Genomic DNA, 16,029 nt, shown 5'->3' on the forward strand with positions numbered 1-16,029 from the left:
GCTGACGATGATTTCCGCATCTTGCAGCAATGATAGCAGCCATTTGGAGGAGTTTGTGCTTGTGAAGTCTTAGTGAATTGGGCGGAATCTCAATTGAATCGCCTATAATTGACTTTTATGTGGGCAAAATAATGAGATTACCATATAATCTACAGATGTGCATGGTTAGTGAACAGCATGGCATTCTAATGTGGTCATCTTGGTGAAAAACGTGCACTCTTCCCCGTGCAAAACCTTCAGTGAATCCGGGCCTCTCAGTGTGCTGCGAACCTATTTTTGGGTCTGCCCGAGCCAAAACCGCAGTAGAAAAAAAAAAGTTGTTCTCACTCCCCTACCGCTGCTGTTCGGCAGTCGACGCTGGCAGCCAAACGGATTAGAGAGAAGGTCGCTATCGCTGACTGTGGCAGCAGATGTTCGCCGTTTGCGGGAGACGGATGACTCCGTCCTGTCCCTCGACATTCCAATCCCAGCAGATAAGTAAGAAGAAGCTGTACCCAGTGTCAGTTCGCATCCGTCATGCGGAGCATCTGGGGAGGGTGAAGTCACCGAGTTGGCCGGACTTGGGACTTCTTCTCTGTAGGGGTGTCCATTCATGAAAGCCTAAGGTATGGCAAAGTCTCAGCATCTAATATCGTTTGACACCAAAACTTTGAAACCACCATGTTAAGAACATTTCTGGGGACAAGTAGAGCGATGATTGACAAGATATTATTGTTTGGTCATGGTGATAAATTGCCAGACGTACGTCACCAAACCATCAGCTTAGAGGGAGCATTGGTCCTGAACGCTCTTCTGATGTGGTGCTTTTATTTTCTTAGATACAGATACATTCCTGGTGAGTTTTGCTTGATGTTTGCTCTCTATTATCATGTTAAATACTACAAGATCAAATCTGGACTCAATGAGGCTAAAGCCACACCTTGCCATACTGACACCTATGCTTCTATGAAAGGATGCCATATATAAACCTCCTATAGTGAAGTGTACTACTGACCTGCCGGGCCTATTATCAGGGCCTATTGCAACCAACCGACACGTAGCATATCTTGATCCAACCGTGGGAGGGGACTCTCTTTTCTGCAAGGAATCTCGGTTTAGATTGTGTTAGGCTTGCTGGAAGTTGGGAAACGCCTTGTTCAGGGAGTTTTTTATTCGGGTAGCACAGTGATAATGGGAAGGAGGGTGGGAATGTGAAGGAAGGTGTGCCTGCTGAATCTGTTCCTGGGGAAGGCTAAGTGGGTAACATGGAAGAGCAGGAACAAGATGACAAGTGGAATTTTGTTTTTAGCTCATAGGAACTGAACAACTGTTTGTTTAGGGGGCACAATATTATTTTTTCCTCCGGTTGTCATATGTGGTTGTTTTATTATGGTCTGTATTGGTACTTGTTTTCAAATGGAAATAATGGAGGTGTGTCTGAATTTGAATTCTCATAAACATGCACATACACACTAAAAACATCAAATCATTTTGAATATCAGGTCAGAAAGAAAACCAAATTCCAAAAACGTCACTAGACTAAATGCCAAAGTTGGAAATTGCAATTAGCAAAAAAAAATATTTCATTGTATTTGAGACTTAACTTAACTGTAGTTAAAAACAGAAAATCATTTTAACAATGGTGGAACAGTGCAGTAAGCAATGAGCCAGATTAATGTTCTAAATGAATGCACTTTTCCTGTATAAGAAGCCATACATATGTTGTCAACCACATGAATATTAGGTAAACATGGTGTGCAGATTATCTTTTTTCAGCTGACTTTTCATTTCAATACGCATCAGATCTTTGTACCTTTGTTTTTCACAGTTTTTCAAATTAGAGGTCTAAATGACCAAAGATTCTGCAAAACCGAACATTTACTGGTGTAAAAAACATGCATACATCCTCATGTTTAGCTGTCACACACTGTCAGACATCAAGCGCTACATCAGTCATTTTCAAAAACAGCTCCAATCCCCATGTTCTGTTTCCCAGTGGCGCGGGGTAATGCTTTTGGTTACAATTTGGATTAAGGATCGAGTCTTTATGAAACTAGGCCGACCTCATGGCGAGACTTCATGCAAGCTATTTGGAACGCTGCATGAGCCTGTCTGTCAGACCGAATGGAAGGCAGCAGGCTCCCGCTCGAGTTGTTTAGTAATAATAAGTGTGTACTTTGGCTTCTTAACCCTCCCTCCCCACTTCACAGAGCTCTCTCCAAAACCGCCGGGGAAAGTGAGAGCACCAATTTGTATGTCTAGCATGTTGAGCGGCGCAATGCACAGCCCTCCTGAAGCACTGCAGCATGCAAAGGCAGAGATTTGTCTTGTTTATGGGGAGAAGTAGTCTCATTAGTGGCCATTTATGCCCAGAGATGGTGTAGCGAGTAAGAGCCCTTGACTCTGGACAACACGGTCTAGAACTTCATCCCCCTGGTGCTTTCTGTACTGTGACTCTCCTACTTTGTATGTAGTTTTCCTGCTGTCATAATAAAATTTGACATATATTGAGCACAGTAAACTGTGCACTATCCATTAAATAAAATGTTAACGAGCGGGAGAAACCTCCTCCTAAAAAGCAATTTAGAATAGGGGAGACCAGGGCTGGTTGTCACACTTTTTACTCTCAACCAAATTCATAAGCGACAGACTCAATAATGTTAATTTAGATATGTATAAAAAGCCCAAGATGTTAGGTTCAAATTGAACTCGTTTTTTTCCTTAGCTTATTCTGATAAAAAGTTATTAACTGTCAAATACAGGTTGTGCACTTGTGCACCAGCCCCAACCTTAATGTGACTGCCAAACCCATCAGAGCAGTTGTGCCTGATGTGAGGCTAGGGACCACATGGTGTAAGCTAGCTAAAGAAAACCCTATGGTAACTGTAGCCCCCCCTCTCCTTTTACTGTTACTTATTAGTTTAAAGTTAAATTGATGTCATAAAAAGTTAAAATGAAAAAAACAACGAAAAAATGTACTTTTTGTCCTAAAAAGAAAAGGTTACTTTACTAACTTTTACTAACTTTTTTTAGATAGCCCCCTCTAGGGGTAAGATATATATGAAGTGTGACAACCAACCCATGTGACAACCAGCCCTGGTCTCCCCTAATGCATCTTTGTCCTTCAACTCAAAGTAATGTGTGCGCTTCATGGAGAAGATCAAGCGGCATGATGTAAGAGCTGTCATCTGTGTTTGATTTCTGCTTTACAACAACAGAACATTACTTAGTGCATCAAATCATCTACCAGCTTGACTTTTTAAAACGCTCTCGTAAAAATAGAATTATGAAATTGACTTTGTGTTCAATGTCATCAGATCCAGCTGCTATGTTACTTGAGAATCTACACAGTTTGAAGGCAAGGTACCGCAGGAAAAAGGGAAAATTCTGGTTCTACATGTCACTTTCTATAATTCTGCCATTTTTTCTGTAGTTCTACATAGTCTGTATTAGACAAAATAATAACTATAATCTCCATTGGTTAATTAACTGATTGGTCAAAACTGCCTCACCTGTCAGGCGACTCGGGATCGAAGCAGGTCTTGAGGATGTCGGTGACCTCCGAGTCACAGCAGTCTCCGTCATCGTAGTCATAGTGTATACTGTTACACTCCATGTTGCACACCCCGTCCTGTCTCTTCCAGTTGTAGCAGGGCCCCAGTCGGAGACAATCCCCTCCATCGTGGCCCGTCCTGGGGTGGTCGCACTCAGGGTCGCACTGCCGGTTCCCGATCTTCCCGATCCGACAGTTGCTGAGAATAAAGCGCTGTCGGAGGGAGGAGTTTCGGACGGTGTGCACGCTGAGATCCAGGGTGATGTTGTACGGGCGGAAGGCCTCGGTCAAGGCCCGGTGCTGGAGCTCGATCTGGGCTTGCGACACGGTGGGATCCCCCCCGTCGTCGCCGGAGAGGTTGACGATCCTGTAGCGGACTCGCTTGGGGGCGCGGAGCTCCCAGTGGTGGTTGTAGCCGAGGATGATGTCGGTGTTGTCGCAGGGCGTCAGGCCGCAGGGCGGCGGCAGGAATGGGGAGACGAGCTCTCGTTCCGGGACGGGGGTGGTGATGATGGTGGGATGGAGGCCAACTTTATATGGAGTCCACAGCTGTTCCACCTTAAAGTCAAGTGCAAAATCCAACATTTCATTTTTCAAATTATTTTCAATTAATTTCAACATACAATAAGTCAATATGATGAGCAAAATAAAATCTACCAAATCCAAATATTTTACTTAGTAAGGAGAAGATGGAGAAGGAAAAGAAAAAGAACTATTGGCAGTAGTGATAGTCAGACTTTTTTAGGAAACAGTGCTAAACAGCTATTACCATTGTTAATGATTTATTCACAGGGTAGACTGCCTTTTACAAAGGATATGACCTCATGTACAATTCCTACAGAATTTTACAGAATTTTTCATTTTGATTATTGCAGCAGCTATGCCCTAATGAAGGTCAACTAGACCAAAAGCTTGGTGAAATAAAGAAACTCGGATGGACCTAAGTGTGCAGAAGTTTTGTTCCTCTACTTTGAGTACTGCAGCCCAAAATCATGATAGATTTTCTGTCAATTTGGGTCAATTTCTGTGTGTTTTTGCACAAAAATTACAAATCAAATAAAACACTGAAATGATTTACTGCTTGACGTGTGTGTTCAGTAGATTGTTTATCATATTCAAATTGAAACAATCTGTGAAAACTGTGGCTCCTGTTTTTTTTTTCTTTTAATTACACAAGGGCTTTTTTGTGAGACAAGTAAAGTGCATAAATGGGTTGCTCTGACGGGATGACTCAGCAAAAAAAAGCTTATTTATGGAGGGACTGAGTAATTGACAGTGTAAAAACGGAATATGGTCAGTTACATCAGTGAAGTCAGCCCACAGCGCCAGGACCGGGTCTCTCTTTTTGATCTGCAGCGGCCCTTTAAGCAGGTCCTCCTGAGAGCGGGCGTGGCCCCACAAGACCACGCCCCCTATATGGCCCCGGAAGCTGTGGCCCTGCTCTGATTGGTTACCGCCGAGGAAGAGGGTCCTGCACGTCTTCATGAAGGGGCTGTAGAGATTCCCTGACTGGAGACTGCTCTCTCCCACCTGAGGGGAAAAGCAGATGAGAAAAGAGGAGAGGAGAGTACAAGACACAAGAAGAGAGGAGGGGTGGAAACAAGTCTCTCTTTATATCAACATGTTGTAAATCAAATGAATCATTAAAGGTCCCACCCAATGAGAATCACATTTCCTACTATCATGGGATTGTTTAACAGATTGCACATGAGAGTAAAGTTACCCAAATATGCTGTCAGTGTTGTTGGAAGTTGACTAACGGCCTTTGAGAAACTATCCCTCTGGTTGTCAACAGAATTTAAGCGTTTTACATATCTAGTCTACTTCCCGATAAACTACATCAAATATACCCAAATTTTAATGAATGGTCTGATTGGCTGATCGTATGCATAGTTTGTGCTCTGTCGGATATTTGTTCCCCAAAGATGAAATTATTTCCATGCAATGGAAATTAGAGGGCAGGATTAGGCTCTCACCCTGTCCTACAAGCTTTGTCTGGCAACTGGCATCAGAAAAAACTTGGATTTACTAGTAATTTTATGTTGAAGAAAGGAGTGGTACCCTTTTACTGACCAAGTGGTAACTGAAGAAGAGGTAAGTGACTAACGCTAGGTACCATGGTTAGCTAACTTGTTAGCTAACACGCCCCCTTATTGACTGAACATCGAGCCAAGGGTACTAAAGCAGTTACAACAGAACGGAAAATAGTGACACTCCTCACACTACAAATCCATCGCCAGCTTTTCCTGGTTGAATTACAACCATTTCACTGGATCTTTAAATTGAACTGAAAATCACCTAGGGTACAGATAAACCTGTTTTATTCACCTTTGTGTGTTCAGTGCTAAAGAGCTATTATGTTAAGGGAAGATTACTATAAATAAAACCTTGTTGTACTGTGTCTCGCTTTTGTAACTTGGTTTTACTTGCTACCAGTCAATTTCCCTCTAAGATTGTGTTACAGTAGGGAGCGAACCAAGCAGAGGCTCCAAACTGAAGCACACTGAAGCGGAACTGCAGATGAGCCGAGGCCAGAACCGAAGCTGATCCGAACCAAACAAAAACACCCAGACCGCGCGCCACATCACACACCTTAGCCCCATCAACATACAGGGTCATGTTGTGGCCGTTGTACGCGGCCATCAGGTGAGTCCAGGCGTTGGCTCGGTACCGCTGGTGGCTGTAGACCGTGGTGGATTTCACCGCTCGGTCCGTGCGAAGCGTGAAGAAGAAGCGGGCGTCTTTGGCGCTTGCCAGTTTCACGGTGCGAATGCCTACCGACCAGCCCTTCTCACTCAAGGAATGGGAACAGTTGTCAAATACACCTAGGGCAAATGAGAAGGGGTGAAAATAAAGAGGCAAAAATTATGTTAATTCATTAGTTGTTTAGACATCATTTTGTTTCTGCACAGAAAGAATAGTGGCAGAGAAAAAGCAAGCAAAAACTCTATTGCAGGCACATATGGTCATCACCCTCAGGAAAATGAGTAAATAAACATACAAACGAGCAAACTCCCCAAGTGATTACAGTGCTATAGACAGAGGAAGACAGGGGGGGAGACAGAATCGACAGGCTGAGGACGAGAGAGAGAGGCAGAAAGAGACAGAGACAGGTAGATAGAGACAGAGAGACAGAGACAGAGGGGATAGACCGAGCCAGAGACAGCGGGAGAGTAAAGAGAGGGGAAGGAGGACGGAGGTATTTCCCTCAGCCAAGGCAGGGCCCTGATATTTCCAGCTGTTGTTGCAACAGACACACAGAGATCCACATCTGCTCCCCAGATGTCTAACACTGGGACAGGGAAGGGTCAGGGAACCCCTTCACCCTCCTTGATACAGTATGTGTGCGTGTGTATATGCTTGCGTGCGTATGTGTGTGCGCTCGTGTATGCGCTCGTGTGTAAAGTGGGCAATTGTAGCGAAATATCCCTAAGGAGGTGGGCCAGTTTCATGGTTAAGCGTTTAATTCAGTCAAAGAAAGCAGCGGTTAGGAGGCCACGGCTGTGCCAAGTGAATTTCTCAGATTCTACTGTATGTCGCCTACTGTACTACCAAATGGAATGGCACAGACAGCATACATACATACAGTATCTATCTATGTCCCTATCTATAAAGAGCCATTATGCTAAAGGTGGTACATGTAGCATCAATAAATCATTACCATAATAATTCTGAGACATTAGTATAATTACTGTAAACAAACAAGACCATCGCTGAGAAGATTGGCAGCCTCTACCTGCCTCCACACTGCATTTTACATTGTGTGACACCAGGTCAGATTTCCTGGGAAATCTACCTAATTGCTTTACGGCACAAAGGGAGATTGCTTTATGGCACAATACAAGAAGAGAGTGCTGTTCTTCCAGTGCAAGCAGAGCTAAAACTTTCAGAGTTTTAGTGGAAGGGGTGGAAGGAGTGAAAGGCCAATGGAAAAATCACTTCAAATATGTTTGTCCTCTTCAGTAAAGCCAAAGAGAAAACAAAACACATAGCTGAGATGATGCCACAAAGGTGGAAGGGGGACAATTAGCAGCATCTCTCCAACAGAAAGCAACAGGGTTTATGGGAAATATGGTCTTCATTTTTGAGAAACGCTACCACTAACAATGCCACTGGCGTGAGATAGAGACTACGATGATCATCATGTGATATCATATGGTAGCATGTGCACTCATTAGTGGGTCATCATGTGATATCATGTGGCTTGCATGTGAAACACTTCATAAGAGAAAGTTCTAACAAGAGCCAGTTCTAACAAGGAAATCTAAACAAAAGAGTGATTCCCTAGAACTGCATATATATTTGTATTGTCCTTCTCTCCATCTCTCCATTCATGAATGACTAAATCTTTAATATAGAAATAAGAAAGTTGAAAGCTTCATAAAATAATTATTCAATGCAGAACCTAGGAAGATCATCATAGACATAAACTCTTCCACACTACCAATTGTCTCATAAACAGAGTTTACAAAGCTGCTTTACAGATAAAAAAACAAAAACCAGTTAGACCTGCATGTCATCTGCATAACTATGAAAGGATACATTGTACCAAGGTATCACAATTAATTTGACAATGATATATTGATCTTTAAAAATGCTGATTTTAAAAATTATTTTTTAAATACATGATCAGCATAAACCCTTTTCTGGACAAATAAAAGTTAAACAAAGGTTATAAATCTATTCTGTAAACATGAAAGTTCTATTAAGTAATTAATAAATGCAAGCAGAGTTTGTAGTTATGGTTGAGAATCCCTATTGTTTTTATCACCATATAAAATACTGAAAAATCACAGAAAAAAGTAGCAATACATACAGTAGTGACCTGTAGGTAACAATATAGAGTAGACCATCAAACTTTTTTGGCCTAGGAAACTAAATTAGAAAATCTAGTCTTGAGTTGGGAATTAAAACATGTTTATTCTCTTGACATGTGGGGTCCCATCACAGATAGGGGCCCAATTCTGACCTGTTTTCAGCATGCCATTTCAATACTGACATATTTTGACCTTGCTGTACTGCGTTGCACTTTTGTACCTTAGCTTCCAATCAATTCCCAGCTACGATATTACAGTGCACATTTCAATAAGGAGCGAAAAGGACGTTTCTTAACTGTCACTATACGAAACTCAGCATTATAAGGTCATCGCTGACCATTAGAACTCCAACCAATGTCAATGTCATGTCTACCAGAAACAATAGGAGTTTGTTTTTCACTGTATTTCACAGATTCCTTCAGGACACTACACAGAGAATGGCCCATGCCACAAAATGCCGCCCTCACATAAGGAAGCGATGAGGGGAAAAAAAAGTTGAGTAATCGAGTCAGATCTTTGATCAGAGTAAATGTGAGCGGACATAACAGTTTGCGGTCTCCCTCACTATCTGGACAGCTGTGGTGCTGCTCCATAGCTCTTTTATCCTCTTCAATTTGTTTGATGTATGTGTTGTTCTGTCTTGTCAAATGTGTCGCTGTTCAGATGCGGCATTCTTGGCCCGGGCTCACTGGAAAAAAGTGATATTCATCTTCATGTGAAAACCTTGGTTAAATGAAGGTTTCATGAGATCAGTATCTGCAGTCTCTGCTCAGAATCAATGAGAACCCACAGGCAAACTAGCTATGAGGCGAGTGAATGAAATACACCCTGGGAATTTTCAGTGTTATGTAACTATATACATATGTTGAGTCTTGGTCCAAAATGAGAACACTTAAACAAGTAATGCTGTCATTAATTTATGACTCACTGTGGGTTATTACAGAAGTTATTATCTAATTATAGACACAGTTTTGAGGATGCAATCGCCTGTATTTTTCAAATATTGAACAAGGAACATCAGAAAACATTTTATTAGCAAAATGTATAATAGTATTTTGGGACAAAACCCTTATGATCTCATGATGGTCCGTGGTTTAGTGGGCAAAGAAAAATGTTCATTGTTCAATATTGGAACCATTTGATACACTTCATTGCAGACAGCTGGGGCTTGAAAGGGCTGGGTAGCTGTCTCTTTGTATTGAACTGTTTAAGCACACTGTCTGGGTCCTCATCGTTACCACTGTTGTCAACGTGTTCATCATCAGCACCATCATCACCATCATCATCATCATCATCGTCATCATCATCATCATTTTAATCATTATTACAATCAGTGTCATTGTCATTTTAATCATCATCATCAGTATCATAATCATCATCATAATCTTCATCGTAATTGTCATCTTTGTCATTATGATTACCATAAGCATCATTGGTATAAGTATTAGAATCGTAATGATCATCATAATTTTTACCAGTCATTATCCTCATCGTCAGTACTATTGTTGTCAACATATTCATCATCCTCATCATTTTAATCATTATTATAATCACCATGATCATAATCATCATAATAACCATACTGATCATCATCATTACCCTCATTGGCAACCTATTCATTACCATTATGACCCTCATGATCCTCATGATCCTCATGATCCTCATGATCCTGATTGATTCCTCCTCCTCCTCCTCATCATCATCATCATCATCATCATTACCATTGTCGTCAACATATTCATCCACATTATCATAATCATGATCCTCAGCATTATCATCATCATTACCATTGTCATCAACATATTCGTTATCATCATTATCATCGTCATTCGATCATGTCATCATCATAATCATGATCTTCGTCATTATCCACATCATTGTCATATCATCATCACTGTTATCATCACTGTGTTCATCTCTGCAGTGGAAACCAAGCTGAACAGTAAACTCAGACCAAACTCTGTTTGACCTTGTAGTGGAAACCAGCCTTTTGAGACCTGTGGCTTTTTCTTGGACAAATAAATACCAGACAGAGATGAGACCAACTTGAGATTATTGGCTATAATAGAGTGGAAACAAGCTTTGACCATTTGACACCTTGCAATATCCCACACCATCATAGTCATTCACCATCAGCCTCAATCCTCAGAGTGAAATACATGCTAGTGAACTCCAGACAGAGTGAGAGAGACACCAACAACCAACAGCAGGTACGTGGGCAGAATGGTAGGCAGGGAGACAGGCTGGCAGATAGACAGAGACAAACTGAAAAATTGTCTGTAAGGCAATCAAAGAGACAAACTGAAAGACAGTTGAGTAGGCAGACATGTGAACAGACATTAAGGCAAAAAGTCAGACAGGCAGAAGACACAAATACATCAGCGGATCATGAATCATAGGTAGGCTACACAGGTAGCAGGCAGAGAGGCAAGCAGGTGAAAACAGCCAAGAAGGCAGACAGACACAGACCGTTTTCACCCACCTGCTATGACTGCCGGGTTGCTCTGCCCTCCTTCCGGCTTCACCCACAGCTCCAGGCTGAACTTGGCCCTCGGCAGCTCCACCCCGGCAGTCGGCTTCACTTTCAGCTGCTCCCGTCGCCCGCTGAAGTACAGGGCGGACATCCAGGTGGGGGGCACCTTGGGCACGCGGCGCCCCCAGGGAGAGGCGCTGCTGACGGCCAGGCTGGCGGGCGGCCCCCGCTCCTCCACCTCCCCGGAGTAGTCCTCGGTGCCTTCCTCCGGGGTCTCGGCCGAGGAGTGGGGGTCTCCGTCCTCCTGCTGCTGTAGCGTGTAGAGCACCGGGAGCCCCCGGGAGGCGGCCGAGCCGTCGGGGAAAACTTTCTCCCAGCTGGTGTTGCTCTCCTCCTCGTAGCGAGCCGCCCCGCCGAGGCTGCGGGGGAACCTGGAGAGGGGCTGCGTGTAGCCCGGGGAAGACGCCCTCTGCCCGGGGTCTTTGAGGAAAGACGTCCCGGGTCGTTGTGTGGTTTCTGTATTGACATAATTTGAGTCTCTCCTGTCATTTGCGGCGTGTGTGTCATAGGGACCTCGTGGCAACACATCGTATCCGTTCTCCCCTCCCAGCGCCACATCCTCCGGGTCGCCCCAGCCTCCCATCTCCTCCCCCCAGTGAGCGACCCGGTGCACCCCGGTGTCGGACCTGCACCCTCCCGTACAAACCACAGGAGCGCTCGTTATGCTGTACGGCTCTCTCCGGCTGGTGTGCGTCCGCGGACGGGCCGCTGGAGGGCGGTGTTGGGACGGGGAGAGGGAGCGGGGCTGCCGCCGGGAGCTCCAGCCGCCGGAGCCGGTGCAGGGTTCACCTGCTAGCCGGGAGAGCTCGCGGTCTGCCCGCCGGGCCATGGCGCGTTTGTGCCGGCGGAGGGCATCGGAGGAGCGAACCGGCTTTAGCAGCCACGTGTTAGTGATGAGGACGAGGACGATAGCCAGTAGTCTGATCAACAACATTTTGGAGGGGTTTTGGGGGGATTGTTGTTGAGGATTAAAAAAAAAAAGATTTTAGCTCTTTAAGTCTGCCTCTGGTTCACAAGTCAGCAGCAAGAAAGGTCTCAGACCAGACTGTGGTTACTAGTTTTATTTGCCCACCTTTTCTCCAGCAGCAATAAAAAAAAGTTGTCTGGGTTTTTGGTTGCCTGTTTTGGAATAAAAAAATGAACTTATTGTGGTAAACAAATATGAAAAAAACAACAAAAAAGCTGTCAGTGCATTCCAGCGGGATAAACGAATAAAGAGGATGTCACATTCAAAAGTTTCTCACATCTAGACATATTGCATATTGAGGTTCTTGGTATTTTCTTTTTTTTTTTTTTTTTTTTTTTTTTGGTATTGCTTTTGAAACTAGGCTATCCAGATAAAACGCTCTCCTGGAGAATCGAAGAAAAACATTCAGATTTTCAGCTAAATCAGCGTCTTAAATTTTCCTCCTTCGTTGGCGCACCTCAATGCGTCTCCACATCACCATGCACTTTGCGCAGACCTTTCCCACAGGCAACGCTGTGCCTCTCTCCCATTCATATTTAGAATCTAACAGCCGTAATTCTGCAGAATATTTTCAGCTTCTGTCGCCTTGTTTGCTGCGGCTTTTACAAATAACGTCCAACTTTTCCTATCTGCGCTTCATGAAGCCCATAATAATCAAGTGACGCGTTTTAATTGTTTCTACCAGCGTCACTTGGCGTATTAAAACTCACCAAAAACATTCACTGCAGACTTGATTTTTTTTTTATTACTGAGGAAAACGTGGCTGGCTTGAAATGGAATTTCCTTTTATTAATGATTGGCTTAATTTGCAGTAATAAACCAGGAGGAGGGTCTTTGGTGAAATCAGATCATCTCACTCTATTTGGAGTTTGCACAAATAAACCTCCTATTTCGTTTTACCTGACCATCGTTAGTGCGTCGCGTTCCAAACGTATGGCTGCAAGGTGAATCAGAGTAAAAAATAAAATAAAATCACACACAACAAAGTCACTCCAAAAGCAGAAAGAAGTGCAGTGCAAAGTGGCAGCCTAGACACCCTACTTGTTGAGCAGCGGCTTTCCTATATGATATCTGAGAGAAATATAGTCCATCAAGCCCCCGTCATCAGGTTCAGCGTCGGCTCCTCTTGGTTCTGGTTTGTTGTGCGCCCTTTGCGCTTCTCAAAGTAACTTGCTGCTCCTCCGCACCGGTCCCATGCAGTAATAGGCTAGTAGCAATGATATCCTCCTCCATTCACTCCCTCCATCTCTCTCTCTCTCTCTCTCTCTCTCTCTCTCTCTCATTCTCCCGAGTCCAAAGGTTTTTATCAGGGAGCCCCTGCCCGCCCTGACATCACATGAAGGGGGGGAGGAAGAGGAGGAGGAGGGGGGTGAGGGTGGAGGGGCTTTGCACTTACACACTTGTATTTTATTTTTTTTTTACAGGGGGAAATCCTCCTCTCTCTCTCTCTCTCTCTCTCTCTCTCTCTCTCTCTCTCTCTCTCTCCATATCCAGTTTTCCCAGTCCGTGTGTGCATTGCGTCCTCTTGACGCACTATATGGGAGGGTGGGAGGGGGGGTCCGGTGTTTATTTATTCTCATCCTCCTCCTCCTCCTCCTCCTCCTCCTCCTCTCTCTACGCTGGCCCCATCCCTCCCTCCCTCCCTCCATCCATCCATCCATCCATCCATCCTCCCCTCCCTATGCCTCCCTCCCCCCTCCTCCTCCTCCTCCTCCTCCTCCTCCTCCTCCTCCTCCTCCTCCTCTACTTGAGGGGAAGGGGGGGGGGGGTGGCTTTACTCTCCCTGGCAGTGGATGAATGGTGCTGGAGGTGGCGGAGGTGAGGGGGTGTGGGGGGGTCTACTGCTGCAGACACTCTCCTTTACCCCGGTGTTACTACAGTAAGGTGTGTTTGATCTCTCCCTCCCTCCTTTCCTCCCTCTCCCTCTCTCTCTCCCTCTCTCCCTCTCTCTCTTGATCTTTCTATCCTCAGCACTCACTCTGCAACATCGCGGACAGGCGGAACATCTGTCTCGCACATGAAAAAGGGGGGGTTCTGCAGGCTTTTTTTTTTTTTTTTTTTATCATCCAAATATGCTACCTGCTTTGTGTGCCTCGCTCTTTTACACGTGTAGGCCCGAGCCAAGACAGAGAGAACAGGGGGAAACGGGGGGGGGGAGGGGGGGGTTGGGGGAGCGGGGGAGGGCTGTTGGGCGAGAGGGATGAATAAACCAAGGAGGAGGGGAGGGGGGGGGGGGTTGAGGGCGAAATGCGTGTGTGTGTCCCTTACAGAAAAAATAAAAAGAAAGAAATGTAGGAATTTTATAGTGGTACCGCAGAACATGAAAACACCATTAAGTATAAACTCACCATTGAGGACCACAGACACACTCTAATTCCCTATAGGAATATGATAGGAGTATTATGCAATGCTGATTTTCAGCTGAGCAACTAGTGTGGTAATTCTGAGTTTTTGTTGTGTTTCTGTTTTGCCAGCAGAGGACATAATGACTCCAATGAGCACAATGGAAGTAATGTGAAATATTTGTTATCTTCATGCTCTTCAAGTGTGGAATCCCTTCATGATGTTTTGTATCTTAAAGCCAGAATGTGAGTTTTATTGGAGTAAGTATGATATATGAATGAGTATTCTGACTCATGAAGGACGGAAAAAATGGTCACACTTTATTTGGATAGTCCAATGTTGATACACTACTTTCAAGTATAATTGTGTGACATGTAATGTATGGATATTCAATGGGCTAGGGCTAATCTTAGGGTTAGGGTTAGGCTAAGGTCAGGGTTAGGAACACATAGTCTGTAGAGATGCAGCAAATAGCTTCCATTCATCTACCTTTTCTCACCTGATAGTTGAGTATCAACAACCAAATAAAGTGTTATTTATGTTATGTTAAAATTAGCTTTTGGCAACTTTTGATGCTTTCAGACACTATGAGCTTCAAAACACATTTAAACTTATGATTTACTGATTTACTAATTTACTCTATAGACCTGGTTGTGTTTCACCACTTGCAGATGCGTTAAAGCTTCTACTATTTGTAGGACTGATGTTCTTGTTTCCTTAATGAAGATTCCATTCCATTCATTCATCTATTCTTTCATTTACTCACTCGCTTCCTCTCAAAGATAAAAAAAAACCCCAAAACAAAACAGTGGCTACTATGGGCAGCTGTTGCCGTTCCACACCTTCCTTGAAACGTTGCCCCTTCTCCTCGGGGCCGGCCCCCACTGTTTTTGTCAGGCTCAATTTGCAAACAGGGCCGGGGCTCCGGGCTGGAGATGGAGATGGAGGAGGAGGCCGCTGGCAGTTGTGGCAGGGGCCCCCGAAGGGGCAAAAAAAACGGTTCCTAAAGAGTGGGAGGCAGGAATTCCACAATCCCAGCCTGCCTGACTGAGGGATCTGCCTGCTAAACATTCAGCTTTCTCTTACTGGGCGAAGTTCCCTTTGAAATCCAGCTGCAACTTTGTCGGGGGGGGGGGGGGGGGGGGGGGAGAGAGAAAGAAACAAGAGAAATGGGAGGGGTGAGTTTGAGAGAAAGAGAAAGAGGGAGGGAAGGAGAGGATGAGAGAGGAGAGACAGAGGAGAAAGAGTGAGTGAGAGGAAGAGAGGGAGTGTGTGTGTGTGTGTGTGAGTCTGAATGGGCGTGCTCCACCGGGGCCTCACCCCCCACTGTAAGGGACCTCCACAGATTATCCTTCATCTGAGCCTGTCGGTCTCGACCCCACCGACCCCGAGGCGCGCTCCCTGTCTTTTGCTTCTCTCTCTCTCTCTCTCTCTCTCTCTCTCTCTATCTCTCTCTCTCTCTCACACACACACACACACACTCCCTCCCTCCCTCCCTCCCTCACACACTCATTATTTTCACTCTGTCACTCACTCTTTCTCTCTTACCTCTCGGTCGCTCTCTAACCTCAACCCTACCGACACAGCTGACCCCCCCCCCCCCCCCCCCTCCTCCCCTCACACACTCACACTCACCCACCCACCCACCCACCCCACCCCACACACACACACACACCCTGGCTCCTCATGCAAAAAAAAGGGGTCCCAATGGGAGAAAATCCAAGCTGATGTGCTGGACAAATGAGGAGGGTAAGAAAGGAGAACGAAGAAAAAAAAATGGGGGGAGAATGAAAGGAAAGCTTTTCAACAGCAATGGTATAAAATAGAATGGGGGGGG

General features: G+C 44.7%; 1 protein-coding gene across 1 annotated transcript in view; it reads right to left on the reverse strand.

Annotated features, from left to right (window-relative positions):
* Positions 1-11,816, reverse strand: part of pappa2 (pappalysin 2) — a 77,207-nt gene extending 65,391 nt beyond the window's left edge. The window contains exons 1-4 of the mRNA XM_078287614.1: positions 10,832-11,816; positions 6,125-6,357; positions 4,835-5,062; positions 3,492-4,090 (exon numbers count right to left, since the gene is read on the reverse strand). Of these exons, the coding sequence (XP_078143740.1) occupies positions 3,492-4,090; positions 4,835-5,062; positions 6,125-6,357; positions 10,832-11,816 (2,045 nt within the window). The remainder of the gene's footprint in view (positions 1-3,491; positions 4,091-4,834; positions 5,063-6,124; positions 6,358-10,831) is intronic.
* Positions 11,817-16,029: the final 4,213 nt, after the last annotated feature.

The sequence above is a fragment of the Centroberyx gerrardi genome, chromosome 13, assembly GCF_048128805.1.
Source record: "Centroberyx gerrardi isolate f3 chromosome 13, fCenGer3.hap1.cur.20231027, whole genome shotgun sequence".
NCBI lineage: Eukaryota > Metazoa > Chordata > Actinopteri > Beryciformes > Berycidae > Centroberyx > Centroberyx gerrardi.